At 44.9% G+C, this 15,085-nt stretch overlaps 1 protein-coding gene across 3 annotated transcripts in view; it reads left to right on the plus strand.

Annotated features, from left to right (window-relative positions):
* The window catches only part of LOC124038633 (protein kinase C epsilon type-like), a 290,126-nt gene that overhangs the window by 136,351 nt on the left and 138,690 nt on the right, over positions 1–15,085 (plus strand). For all 3 annotated transcript variants that reach the window (XM_046354712.1, XM_046354713.1, XM_046354714.1), the window contains one exon: positions 4,622–4,790. In XM_046354712.1, the coding sequence (XP_046210668.1) occupies positions 4,622–4,790 (169 nt within the window). The remainder of the gene's footprint in view (positions 1–4,621; positions 4,791–15,085) is intronic.

Consider the following 15,085-nt stretch of genomic DNA (forward strand, 5'->3'; position numbering starts at 1 on the left):
TTGCATCGTCTGTGGACCTATTTGGGCGGTAAGCAAATTGGAGTGGGTCTAGGGTGTCAGGTAGGGTGGAGATGATATGGTCCTTGACTAGTCTCTCAAAGCACTTCATGATGACGGAAGTGAGTGCTACTGGGCGGTAGTCGTTTAGCTCAGTTACCTTAGCTTTCTTGGGAACAGGAACAATGGTGGCCCTCTTAAAGCATGTGGGAACAGCAGACTGGTATAGGTATTGATTGAATATGTCCGTAAACACACCGGCCAGCTGGTCTGCGCATGCTCTGAGGGCGCGGCTGGGGATGCCGTCTGGGCCTGCATCCTTGCAAGGGTTAACACGTTTAAATGTCTTACTCACCTCGGCTCCAGTGAAGGAGAGACCGCATGTTTTCGTTGCAGGCCGTGTCAGTGGCACTGTATTGTCCTCAAAGCGGGCAAAAAAGTTATTTAGTCTGCCTGGGAGCAAGACATCCTGGTCCGTGACTGGGCTGGGTTTCTTCTTGTAGTCCGTGATTGACTGTAGACCCTGCCACATGCCTCTTGTGTCTGAGCCGTTGAATTGAGATTCTCTGTCTCTGTACTGACGCTTAGCTTGTTTGATAGCCTTGCGGAGGGAATAGCTGCACTGTTTGTATTCGGTCATGTTGCCAGACACCTTGCCCTGATTAAAAGCAGTGGTTCGCACTTTCAGTTTCACGCGAATGCTGCCATCAATCCACGGTTTCTGGTTAGGGAATGTTTTTATCGTTGCTATGGGAACGACATCTTCAACGCACGTTCTAATGAACTCGCACACCGAATCAGCGTATTCGTCAATATTTTTATCTGACGCAATACGAAACATGTCCCAGTCCACGTGATGGAAGCAGTCTTGGAGTGTGGAGTCCGCGTGGTCGGACCAGCGTTGGACAGACCTCAGTGTGGGAGCCTCTTGTTTTAGTTTCTGCCTGTAGGCAGGGATCAACAAAATGGAGTCGTGGTCAGCTTTTCCGAAAGGTGGGCGGGGCAGGGCCTTATATGCGTCACGGAAGTTAGAGTAACAATGATCCAAGGTTTTACCAACCCTGGTTGCGCAATCGATATGCTGATAAAATTTAGGGAGTCTTGTTTTCAGATTAGCTTTGTTAAAATCCCCAGCTACAATGAATGCAGCCTCTGGATAAATGGTTTCCAGTTTGCAAAGAGTTAAATAAAGTTCATTCAGAGCCATCGATGTGTCTGCTTGGGGGGGATATATACGGCTGTGATAATAATCGAAGAGAATTCTCTTGGAAGATAATGCGGTCTACATTTGATTGTGAGGAATTCTAAATCAGGTGAACAGAAGGATTTGAGTTCCTGTATGTTTCTTTCATCACACCATGTCTCGTTAGTCATGAGGCATACGCCCCCGCCACTCTTCTTACCAGAAAGATGTTTGTTTCTGTCAGCGCGATGCGTGGAGAAACCCGTTGGCTGCACCGCATCGGATAGCGTCTTCCCAGTAAGCCATGTTTCCGTGAAGCAGAGAACGTTGCAGTCTCTGATGTCCCTCTGGAATGCTACCCTTGCTCGGATTTCATCAACCTTGTTGTCAAGAGACTGGACATTGGCAAGAAGAATGCTGGGGAGTGGTGCGCGATGTGCCCTTGTCCGGAGTCTGACCAGAAGACCGCTACGTTTCCCTCTTTTTCGGAGTCGTTTTTTTGGGTCGCTGCATGCGATCCATTCCGTTGTCCTGTTTGTAAGGCAGAACACAGGATCCGCGTCGCGGAAAACATATTCTTGGTCGTACTGATGGTGAGTTGACGCTGATCTTGTATTCAGTAGTTCTTCTCGACTGTATGTAATGAAACCTAAGATGACCTGGGGTACTAATGTAAGAAATAACACGTAAAAAAAACAAAAAACTGCATAGTTTCCTAGGAACGCGAAGCGAGGCGGCCATCTCTGTCGGCGCCGGAAGGAAGTCTGAGGCTGTGCGTAAGTGTGTGAGGCTGTGTGAGTCTGAGGCTGTGCGTAAGTGTGTGAGGCTGTGTGTAAGTGTGTGAGTCTGAGGCTGTGCGTAAGTGTATGAGGTTGTGTGAGTCTGTGAGGCTCTGTGAGGCTGTGTGTAAGTGTGTGAGGCTGTGTGTAAGTGTGTGAGTCTGAGGCTGTGCGTAAGTGTGTGAGGCTGTGTGAGTCTGTGAGGCTGTGTAAGTGTGTGAGGCTGCTCATAAGTGCGTGAGGCTGTTCATACGTGGGTGAGGCTGTGTGAGTCTGAGGCTGTGAGGCTGTGTGAGTCTGAGGCTGTGTGTGAGGCTGTGTGAGTGTGTGAGGCTGTTCATAAGTGTGTGAGGCTGTGTGAGAGAGAAATCGAGAGCGAGAGTGGGAGTGTGAGCAGTCCTGTGCAGCCCTGTGCATTACCTTGTCTGCTACCCTGGTGAGTAGAGCTGACAGGTCTCCAACATGGTTGCTCTGTGTCACAACCTACCCCGTCAATCCATTGATCCAGACCGCAGCAGATCTGCACTCATCCTAGCTACATACAACACATATGCTGAGTGTACTAAACATGAGGAACAACTGCTCTTTCCATGACATATACTGACCAGGTGAATCCAGGTGAAATCTATGTTCCCTTATTGATGTCACTTGTTAAACCAACTTCAGTCAGTGTAGATGAAGGGGGGGAGACAGGTTAAAGAAGTATTTTTAAGCCTTGAGACATGGATTGTTTTAGTGTGCCATTCAGTGGGTGAATGGACAACACAAAAGATGCCTTTGCATGACGTATGGTAGTAGGTGCCAGGCACACCAGTTTGTGTCAAGAACTGATGGGTTTTTCACACTCAACAGTTTCCTGTGTACCAAGAATGGTCCACCACCCAAAAGACATCCAGCCAACTTGACGCAACCATAGGAAGCATGGGCCAGCATCCCTGTGGAGCGCTTTCGACACCTTGTAGAGCCCATGCCCTGACAAATTGAGGCTGTTCCCGAGGGCAAAAGGTGATGCAACTCAATATTAGGAAGGTGTTCCTAATGTTTTGTACGCTCAGTGTACACTAGGAGAGAGCTCAATCACCAACATGTAGTATCCTGCATTCTTAGTTAAGGTTGAATCAGTCACTTGTTAGCTAGGTAGCATATAGGCTATCCTATCCAGACGAGACAAATGTTTAATCCCCTCATAACTAGTGTGCTGTGGTGTGTGACAAGCCTGTTAATAACCTCTCCAGCATCTGCATATCTTTGAGGTTGTTGAGGGGATTATCCCTGTAAATTCACCTCTGCTGCAGTAGCACCATCTAGAGGTGGTCATGTGTGCAGCACTGGACTGTTCCATTACCTCCCACCTGTAGGGGGTTGTAGCACTGGACTGTTCCATTACCTCCCACCTGTAGGGGGTTGTAGCACTGGACTCTTTGCACTAACTCTTTGGACTCTTCACATTCACTGCTGCTACTGTTTATTACCTATCCTGTTACCTAGTCACTGTATCTCTACCCATATGTACATATCTACCTCAATTACCTGGTACCCCTGCACATTGACTCTGTACTGGTACCCTGTTTATATAGCCAAGTTACAACCTGGTACCCCTGCACATAGACTCTGTAATGGTACCCTGTTTATATAGCCAAGTTACCACCTCGTACCCCTGCACATTGACTCTGTACTGGTACCCTGTTTATATATCCAAGTTACCACCTCGTACCCCTGCACATTGACTCTGTAATGGTGCCCTGTTTATATAGCCAAGTTACCACCTGGTACCCCTGCACATTGACTCTGTACTGGTACCCTGTTTATATAGCCAAGTTACCACCTGGTACCCCTGCACATTGACTCTGTAATGGTACCCTGTTTATATAGCCAAGTTCACACCTGGTACCCCTGCACATTGACTCTGTACTGGTACCCTGTTTATATAGCCAAGTTACCACCTCGTACCCATGCACATTGACTCTGTACTGGTACCCTGTTTATATAGCCAAATTACCACCTCGTACTCCTGCACATTGACTCTGTACTGGTACCCTGTTTATATAGCCAAGTTACCACCTCGTACTCCTGCACATTGACTCTGTACTGGTACCCTGTTTATATAGCCAAGTTACCACCTCGTACTCCTGCACATTGACTCTGTACTGGTACCCTGTTTATATAGCCAAGTTCACACCTGGTACCCCTGCACATTGACTCTGTACTGGTACCCTGTTTATATAGCCAAGTTACCACCTCGTACCCATGCACATTGACTCTGTACTGGTACCCTGTTTATATAGCCAAATTACCACCTCGTACTCCTGCACATTGACTCTGTACTGGTACCCTGTTTATATAGCCAAGTTATCACCTGGTACCCCTGCACATTGACTCTGTACTGGTACCCTGTTTATATAGCCAAGTTATCACCTGGTAGCCCTGCACATTGACTCTGTACTGGTACCCTGTTTATGTAGCCAAGTTATTGTCGTTGTCATTTTTTCTATATTTTCGTCTTGTTGGGAAGGGTCCATAAGTAAGCATGTCACTGTTTGTCTACACCTGTCGTTTATAAATGCAATTTGAATAGATTTGATAAGGAGGTTAATGCACCATCCTCCTTGTCTGTCTCTTCATGTGCCATTCTGAAGTGTATACTAATAATGTGCTTCTCCAGCTCCAGGCTCCGGTGAGAATGCTGAGGAGCGTGTGTTTCGGGAGCGCATGCGGCCTAGGAAGAGGCAGGGTGCCGTACGAAGGAGGGTCCATCAGGTCAACGGACACAAGTTCATGGCCACCTACCTGCGGCAGCCTACCTACTGCTCCCACTGCAGAGACTTTATATGGTGAGAGACACACACATGACTACACCAGCCTTTATATGCATGGTCATGGGCGGTCTGAGCTCTTGTCTGTCAGTGTTTCCATGGAGACAGTGGGAAAAGCCCCTAGGCTTACCATTACAGTGGAAGCTTTATCCTGGAGACTACAGCCGGTTCTCTGCTCCCTGTTTTCACCAAGATACATGAAACAAGCACACATCTGTAGTACTCATGGCACAGGCTGCAAGCTGACAAGTACTGCTTCCTAGGGCTTATGACCTAACAGATGACTGCAGAGCACACCCAGGAGGCACAGAGTCTTAAGGCTGTGAGAAGAGTCTGATCTGGGCTCGTAGGCACAAAGCATCTCAGAGTAGGAGTGCTGATCTAGGATCATGTCCCAGCCTGTCCATATAATCAAATTCATTTTGATCTAAAAGGCAAATGTGATCCTAGATCAGCACTCCTACTCTGAGAGGCTTTGTGCATACGGGCCCTGGTCTGAACTAATTAGAACTGGGAACTGCCTGCCTATATGTTGATGTTACAGTACACAGTATCCCTTGATATGAGTATTGATGATAGTGCACAATGGTCTGTCTCCCACTGACATCCACTTGTAATAGTGAACCCTTTCTCTGTAGTGAACCAACTCAGTATCTGTCCTGAGATTGGCTTTGGTATACTGTAGCATTGTCAGATAGTCCTTAACTGGCTGTGGTGTACTGTAGCATTGTCAGATAGTCCCTAACTGGCTGTGGTATACTATAGCATTGTCAAATCATCCCTAACTGGCTGCAGTATACTGTAGCATTGTCAGATAGTCCCTAACTGGCTGTGGTATACTGTAGCATTGTCAGATATTCCCTAACTGACTGCAGTATACTGTAGCATTGTTAGATAGTCCCTGTCTGCAGTATACTGTAGCATTATTAGATAGTCCCTAACTGGCTGCAGTATACTGTAGCATTGTTAGATAGTCCCTAACTGACTGCAGTATACTGTAGCATTGTCAGATAGTCCCTAACTGGCTGCAGTATACTGTAGCATTGTCAGATAGTCCCTAACTGGCTGTGGTATACTGTAGCATTGTCAGATAGTCCCTAACTGGCTGCAGTATACTGTAGCATTGTCAGATAGTCCCTAACTGACTGCAGTATACTGTAGCATTGTTAGATAGTCCCTAGCTGGCTGCTGTATACTGTAGCATTGTCAAATAGTCCCTAACTGGCTGCAGTATACTGTAGCATTGTCAGATATTCCCTAACTGACTGCAGTATACTGTAGCATTGTTGATAGTCCCTAACTGGCTGCAGTATACTGTAGCATTGTCAGATATTCCCTAACTGACTGCAGTATACTGTAGCATTGTCAGATATTCCCTAACTGACTGCAGTATACTGTAGCATTGTTAGATAGTCCCTAACTGACTGCAGTATACTGTAGCATTGTCAGATATTCCCTAACTGACTGCAGTATACTGTAGCATTGTTAGATAGTCCCTAACTGGCTGCAGTATACTGTAGCATTGTTAGATAGTCCCTAACTGTCTGCAGTATACTGTAGCATTATTAGATAGTCCCTAACTGGCTGCAGTATACTGTAGCATTGTCAGATAGTCCCTAACTGGCTGTGGTATACTGTAGCATTGTCAGATAGTCCCTAACTGGCTGCAGTATACTGTAGCATTGTCAGATAGTCCCTAACTGGCTGTGGTATACTGTAGCATTGTCAGATAGTCCCTAACTGGCTGCAGTATACTGTAGCATTGTCAGATAGTCCCTAACTGACTGCAGTATACTGTAGCATTGTTAGATAGTCCCTAGCTGGCTGCTGTATACTGTAGCATTGTCAAATAGTCCCTAACTGGCTGCAGTATACTGTAGCATTGTCAGATATTCCCTAACTGACTGCAGTATACTGTAGCATTGTTGATAGTCCCTAACTGGCTGCAGTATACTGTAGCATTGTCAGATATTCCCTAACTGACTGCAGTATACTGTAGCATTGTCAGATATTCCCTAACTGACTGCAGTATACTGTAGCATTGTTAGATAGTCCCTAACTGGCTGCAGTATACTGTAGCATTGTCAGATATTCCCTAACTGGCTGCAGTATACTGTAGCATTGTCAGATATTCCCTAACTGACTGCAGTATACTGTAGCATTGTTAGATAGTCCCTAACTGACTGCAGTATACTGTAGCATTGTTAGATAGTCCCTAACTGGCTGCGGTATACTGTAGCATTGTCAGATAGAACCTAACTGACTGCGGTATACTGTAGCATTGTTAGATAGTCCCTAGCTGGCTGCGGTATACTGTAGCATTGTCAGATAGTCCCTAACTGACTGTGGTATACTGTAGCATTGTCAAATAGTCCCTAACTGGCTGCAGTATACTGTAGCATTGTCAGATATTCCCTAACTGACTGCAGTATACTGTAGCATTGTCAGATATTCCCTAACTGACTGCAGTATACTGTAGCATTGTTAGATAGTCCCTAACTGACTGCAGTATACTGTAGCATTGTCAGATATTCCCTAACTGACTGCAGTATACTGTAGCATTGTTAGATAGTCCCTAACTGGCTGCAGTATACTGTAGCATTGTTAGATAGTCCCTAACTGTCTGCAGTATACTGTAGCATTATTAGATAGTCCCTAACTGGCTGCAGTATACTGTAGCATTGTTAGATAGTCCCTAACTGACTGCAGTATACTGTAGCATTGTTAGATAGTCCCTAACTGGCTGCAGTATACTGTAGCATTGTCAGATAGTCCCTAACTGGCTGTGGTATACTGTAGCATTGTCAGATAGTCCCTAACTGGCTGCAGTATACTGTAGCATTGTCAGATAGTCCCTAACTGGCTGTGGTATACTGTAGCATTGTCAGATAGTCCCTAACTGGCTGCAGTATACTGTAGCATTGTCAGATATTCCCTAACTGACTGCAGTATACTGTAGCATTGTTGATAGTCCCTAACTGGCTGCAGTATACTGTAGCATTGTCAGATATTCCCTAACTGACTGCAGTATACTGTAGCATTGTCAGATATGCCCTAACTGACTGCAGTATACTGTAGCATTGTTAGATAGTCCCTAACTGACTGCAGTATACTGTAGCATTGTCAGATATTCCCTAACTGACTGCAGTATACTGTAGCATTGTTAGATAGTCCCTAACTGGCTGCAGTATACTGTAGCATTGTTAGATAGTCCCTAACTGGCTGCAGTATACTGTAGCATTGTCAGATATTCCCTAACTGACTGCAGTATACTGTAGCATTGTTAGATAGTCCCTAACTGTCTGCAGTATACTGTAGCATTGTTAGATAGTCCCTAACTGACTGCAGTATACTGTAGCATTGTTAGATAGTCCCTAACTGGCTGCGGTATACTGTAGCATTGTCAGATAGAACCTAACTGACTGCGGTATACTGTAGCATTGTTAGATAGTCCCTAGCTGGCTGCGGTATACTGTAGCATTGTCAGATAGACCCTAACTGACTGTGGTATACTGTAGCATTGTCAAATAGTCCCTGACTGGCTGCAGTATACTGTAGCATTGTCAGATAGTCCCTAACTGACTGCAGTATACTGTAGCATTGTCAGATATTGCCTAACTGACTGCAGTATACTGTAGCATTGTTAGATAGTCCCTAACTGGCTGCGGTTTACTGTAGCATTGTCAGATAGACCCTAACTGACTGCGGTATACTGTAGCATTGTCAGATAGACCCTAACTGACTGCGGTATACTGTAGCATTGTCAGATAGTCCCTAACTGGCTGTGGTATACTGTAGCATTGTCAGATAGTCCCTAACTGGCTGTGGTATACTGTAGCATTGTCAAATCGTCCCTAACTGGCTGCAGTATACTGTAGCATTGTCAGATAGTCCCTAACTGGCTGTGGTATACTGTAGCATTGTCAGATAGTCCCTGACTGGCTGCAGTATACTGTAGCCTTGTCAGATAGTCCCTAACTGACTGCAGTATACTGTAGCATTGTTAGATAGTCCCTAGCTGGCTGCAGTATACTGTAGCATTGTTAGATAGTCCCTAACTGGCTGCGGTATACGGTAGCATTGTCAGATAGACCCTAACTGACTGCGGTATACTGTAGCATTGTTAGATAGTCCCTAGCTGGCTGCGGTATACTGTAGCATTGTTAGATAGTCCCTAACTGGCTGTGGTATACTGTAGCATTGTCAGATAGACCCTAACTGACTGCGGTATACTGTAGCAATGTCAGATAGTCCCAAACTGGCTGTGGTATACTGTATCATTGTCAAATAGTCCCTAACTGGCTGCAGTATACTGTAGCATTGTCAGATAGTCCCTAACTGGCTGTGGTATACTGTAGCATTGTCAAATAGTCCCTAACTGGCTGCAGTATACTGTAGCCTTGTCAGATAGTCCCTAACTGACTGCAGTATACTGTAGCATTGTCAAATAATCCCTAACTGGCTCCAGTATACTGTAGCATTGTCAGATAGTCCCTAACTGCCTGCAGTATACTGTAGCATTGTTAGCAAGTCCCTAACTGACTGCAGTATACTGTAGCATTGTTAGATAGTCCCGAACTGACTGCAGTATACTGTAGCATTGTTGATAGTCCCTAACTGGCTGCAGTATACTGTAGCATTGTCAGATATTCCCTAACTGACTGCAGTATACTGTAGCATTGTCAGATATGCCCTAACTGACTGCAGTATACTGTAGCATTGTTAGATAGTCCCTAACTGACTGCAGTATACTGTAGCATTGTCAGATATTCCCTAACTGACTGCAGTATACTGTAGCATTGTTAGATAGTCCCTAACTGGCTGCAGTATACTGTAGCATTGTTAGATAGTCCCTAACTGGCTGCAGTATACTGTAGCATTGTCAGATATTCCCTAACTGACTGCAGTATACTGTAGCATTGTTAGATAGTCCCTAACTGTCTGCAGTATACTGTAGCATTGTTAGATAGTCCCTAACTGACTGCAGTATACTGTAGCATTGTTAGATAGTCCCTAACTGGCTGCGGTATACTGTAGCATTGTCAGATAGAACCTAACTGACTGCGGTATACTGTAGCATTGTTAGATAGTCCCTAGCTGGCTGCGGTATACTGTAGCATTGTCAGATAGACCCTAACTGACTGTGGTATACTGTAGCATTGTCAAATAGTCCCTGACTGGCTGCAGTATACTGTAGCATTGTCAGATAGTCCCTAACTGACTGCAGTATACTGTAGCATTGTCAGATATTGCCTAACTGACTGCAGTATACTGTAGCATTGTTAGATAGTCCCTAACTGGCTGCGGTTTACTGTAGCATTGTCAGATAGACCCTAACTGACTGCGGTATACTGTAGCATTGTCAGATAGACCCTAACTGACTGCGGTATACTGTAGCATTGTCAGATAGTCCCTAACTGGCTGTGGTATACTGTAGCATTGTCAGATAGTCCCTAACTGGCTGTGGTATACTGTAGCATTGTCAAATCGTCCCTAACTGGCTGCAGTATACTGTAGCATTGTCAGATAGTCCCTAACTGGCTGTGGTATACTGTAGCATTGTCAGATAGTCCCTGACTGGCTGCAGTATACTGTAGCCTTGTCAGATAGTCCCTAACTGACTGCAGTATACTGTAGCATTGTTAGATAGTCCCTAGCTGGCTGCGGTATACTGTAGCATTGTTAGATAGTCCCTAACTGGCTGCGGTATACGGTAGCATTGTCAGATAGACCCTAACTGACTGCGGTATACTGTAGCATTGTTAGATAGTCCCTAGCTGGCTGCGGTATACTGTAGCATTGTTAGATAGTCCCTAACTGGCTGTGGTATACTGTAGCATTGTCAGATAGACCCTAACTGACTGCGGTATACTGTAGCAATGTCAGATAGTCCCAAACTGGCTGTGGTATACTGTATCATTGTCAAATAGTCCCTAACTGGCTGCAGTATACTGTAGCATTGTCAGATAGTCCCTAACTGGCTGTGGTATACTGTAGCATTGTCAAATAGTCCCTAACTGGCTGCAGTATACTGTAGCCTTGTCAGATAGTCCCTAACTGACTGCAGTATACTGTAGCATTGTCAAATAATCCCTAACTGGCTCCAGTATACTGTAGCATTGTCAGATAGTCCCTAACTGCCTGCAGTATACTGTAGCATTGTTAGCAAGTCCCTAACTGACTGCAGTATACTGTAGCATTGTTAGATAGTCCCGAACTGACTGCGGTATACTGTAGCATTGTTAGCTGGTCCCTAACTGTCTGCAGTATACTGTAGCATTGTCAGATTGTCCCTAACTGGCTGCAGTATACTGTGGCATTGTTAGCAAGTCCCTAACTGCCTGCAGTATACAGTAACATTATCAGATAGTCCCTAACTGACTGCAGTATACTGTAGCATTGTCAGATAGTCCCTCCCTAACTGGCTGCAGTATACTGTAGCATTGTCAGATAGTCCCTAACTGACTGCAGTATACTGTAGCATTGTCAGATAGTCCCTAACTGGCTGTGGTATACTGTAGCATTGTTAGATAGTCCCTAACTGACTGTGATATACTGTATCATTGTTAGATAGTCCCTAACTGACTGCAGTATACTGTATCATTGTCAGATATTCCCTAACTGACTGCAGTATACTGTAGCATTGTTAGATAGTCCCTAACTGGCTGTGGTATACTGTAGCATTGTCAGATAGACCCTAACTGACTGCGGTATACTGTAGCATTGTCAGATAGACCCTAACTGACTGTGGTATACTGTAGCATTGTCAGATAGTCCCTAACTGGCTGTGGTATACTGTAGCATTGTTAGATAGTCCCTAGCTGGCTGCGGTATACGGTAGCATTGTCAGATAGACCCTAACTGTCTGCGGTATACTGTAGCATTGTCAGATAGACCCTAACTGACTGCGGTATACTGTAGCATTGTCAGATAGTCCCTAACTGGCTGTGGTATACTGTAGCATTGTCAGATAGTCCCTAACTGGCTGTGGAATACTGTAGCATTGTCAAATCGTCCCTAACTGGCTGCAGTATACTGTAGCATTGTCAGATAGTCCCTAACTGGCTGTGGTATACTGTAGCATTGTCAGATAGTCCCTGACTGGCTGCAGTATACTGTAGCATTGTCAGATAGTCCCTAACTGACTGCAGTATACTGTAACATTGTTAGATAGTCCCTAGCTGGCTGCGGTATACTGTAGCATTGTTAGATAGTCCCTAACTGGCTGCGGTATACGATAGCATTGTCAGATAGACCCTAACTGACTGCGGTATACTGTAGCATTGTTAGATAGTCCCTAGCTGGCTGCGGTATACTGTAGCATTGTTAGATAGTCCCTAACTGGCTGTGGTATACTGTAGCATTGTCAGATAGACCCTAACTGACTGCGGTATACTGTAGCAATGTCAGATAGTCCCAAACTGGCTGTGGTATACTGTATCATTGTCAAATAGTCCCTAACTGGCTGCAGTATACTGTAGCATTGTCAGATAGTCCCTAACTGGCTGTGGTATACTGTAGCATTGTCAAATAGTCCCTAACTGGCTGCAGTATACTGTAGCCTTGTCAGATAGTCCCTAACTGACTGCAGTATACTGTAGCATTGTCAAATAATCCATAACTGGCTCCAGTATACTGTAGCATTGTCAGATAGTCCCTAACTGCCTGCAGTATACTGTAGCATTGTTAGCAAGTCCCTAACTGACTGCAGTATACTGTAGCATTGTTAGATAGTCCCGAACTGACTGCGGTATACTGTAGCATTGTCAGCTGGTCCCTAACTGTCTGCAGTATACTGTAGCATTGTTAGCTGGTCCCTAACTGTCTGCAGTATACTGTAGCATTGTCAGATTGTCCCTAACTGGCTGCAGTATACTGTGGCATTGTCAGATAGTCCCTAACTGACTGCAGTATACTGTAGCATTGTCAGATAGTCCCTAACTGGCTGCAGTATACTGTAGCATTGTCAGATAGTCCCTAACTGACTGCAGTATACTGTAGCATTGTCAGATAGTCCCTAACCGACTGCAGTATACTGTAGCATTGTTAGATAGTCCCTAACTGACTGTGGTATACTGTATCATTGTTAGATAGTCCCTAACTGGCTGTGGTATACTGTAGCATTGTCAAATAGTCCCTAACTGGCTGCAGTATACTGTAGCATTGTCAGATATTCCCTAACTGACTGCAGTATACTGTAGCATTGTTGATAGTCCCTAACTGGCTGCAGTATACTGTAGCATTGTCAGATATTCCCTAACTGACTGCAGTATACTGTAGCATTGTCAGATATTCCCTAACTGACTGCAGTATACTGTAGCATTATTAGATAGTCCCTGACTGGCTGCAGTATACTGTAGCATTGTCAGATAGTCCCTAACTGACTGCAGTATACTGTAGCATTGTCAGATATTGCCTAACTGACTGCAGTATACTGTAGCATTGTTAGATAGTCCCTAACTGGCTGCGGTTTACTGTAGCATTGTCAGATAGACCCTAACTGACTGCGGTATACTGTAGCATTGTCAGATAGACCCTAACTGACTGCGGTATACTGTAGCATTGTCAGATAGTCCCTAACTGGCTGTGGTATACTGTAGCATTGTCAGATAGTCCCTAACTGGCTGTGGTATACTGTAGCATTGTCAAATCGTCCCTAACTGGCTGCAGTATACTGTAGCATTGTCAGATAGTCCCTAACTGGCTGTGGTATACTGTAGCATTGTCAGATAGTCCCTGACTGGCTGCAGTATACTGTAGCCTTGTCAGATAGTCCCTAACTGACTGCAGTATACTGTAGCATTGTTAGATAGTCCCTAGCTGGCTGCGGTATACTGTAGCATTGTTAGATAGTCCCTAACTGGCTGCGGTATACGGTAGCATTGTCAGATAGACCCTAACTGACTGCGGTATACTGTAGCATTGTTAGATAGTCCCTAGCTGGCTGCGGTATACTGTAGCATTGTTAGATAGTCCCTAACTGGCTGTGGTATACTGTAGCATTGTCAGATAGACCCTAACTGACTGCGGTATACTGTAGCAATGTCAGATAGTCCCAAACTGGCTGTGGTATACTGTATCATTGTCAAATAGTCCCTAACTGGCTGCAGTATACTGTAGCATTGTCAGATAGTCCCTAACTGGCTGTGGTATACTGTAGCATTGTCAAATAGTCCCTAACTGGCTGCAGTATACTGTAGCCTTGTCAGATAGTCCCTAACTGACTGCAGTATACTGTAGCATTGTCAAATAATCCCTAACTGGCTCCAGTATACTGTAGCATTGTCAGATAGTCCCTAACTGCCTGCAGTATACTGTAGCATTGTTAGCAAGTCCCTAACTGACTGCAGTATACTGTAGCATTGTTAGATAGTCCCGAACTGACTGCGGTATACTGTAGCATTGTTAGCTGGTCCCTAACTGTCTGCAGTATACTGTAGCATTGTCAGATTGTCCCTAACTGGCTGCAGTATACTGTGGCATTGTTAGCAAGTCCCTAACTGCCTGCAGTATACAGTAACATTATCAGATAGTCCCTAACTGACTGCAGTATACTGTAGCATTGTCAGATAGTCCCTCCTAACTGGCTGCAGTATACTGTAGCATTGTCAGATAGTCCCTAACTGACTGCAGTATACTGTAGCATTGTCAGATAGTCCCTAACCGGCTGCAGTATACTGTAGCATTGTTAGATAGTCCCTAACTGACTGTGATATACTGTATCATTGTTAGATAGTCCCTAACTGACTGCAGTATACTGTATCATTGTCAGATATTCCCTAACTGACTGCAGTATACTGTAGCATTGTTAGATAGTCCCTAACTGGCTGTGGTATACTGTAGCATTGTCAGATAGACCCTAACTGACTGCGGTATACTGTAGCATTGTCAGATAGACCCTAACTGACTGTGGTATACTGTAGCATTGTCAGATAGTCCCTAACTGGCTGTGGTATACTGTAGCATTGTTAGATAGTCCCTAGCTGGCTGCGGTATACGGTAGCATTGTCAGATAGACCCTAACTGTCTGCGGTATACTGTAGCATTGTCAGATAGACCCTAACTGACTGCGGTATACTGTAGCATTGTCAGATAGTCCCTAACTGGCTGTGGTATACTGTAGCATTGTCAGATAGTCCCTAACTGGCTGTGGAATACTGTAGCATTGTCAAATCGTCCCTAACTGGCTGCAGTATACTGTAGCATTGTCAGATAGTCCCTAACTGGCTGTGGTATACTGTAGCATTGTCAGATAGTCCCTGACTGGCTGCAGTATACTGTAGCATTGTCAGATAGTCCCTAACTGACTGCAG

Source organism: Oncorhynchus gorbuscha, linkage group LG06, assembly GCF_021184085.1.
Source record: "Oncorhynchus gorbuscha isolate QuinsamMale2020 ecotype Even-year linkage group LG06, OgorEven_v1.0, whole genome shotgun sequence".
NCBI classification, from domain to species: Eukaryota; Metazoa; Chordata; class Actinopteri; order Salmoniformes; family Salmonidae; genus Oncorhynchus; species Oncorhynchus gorbuscha.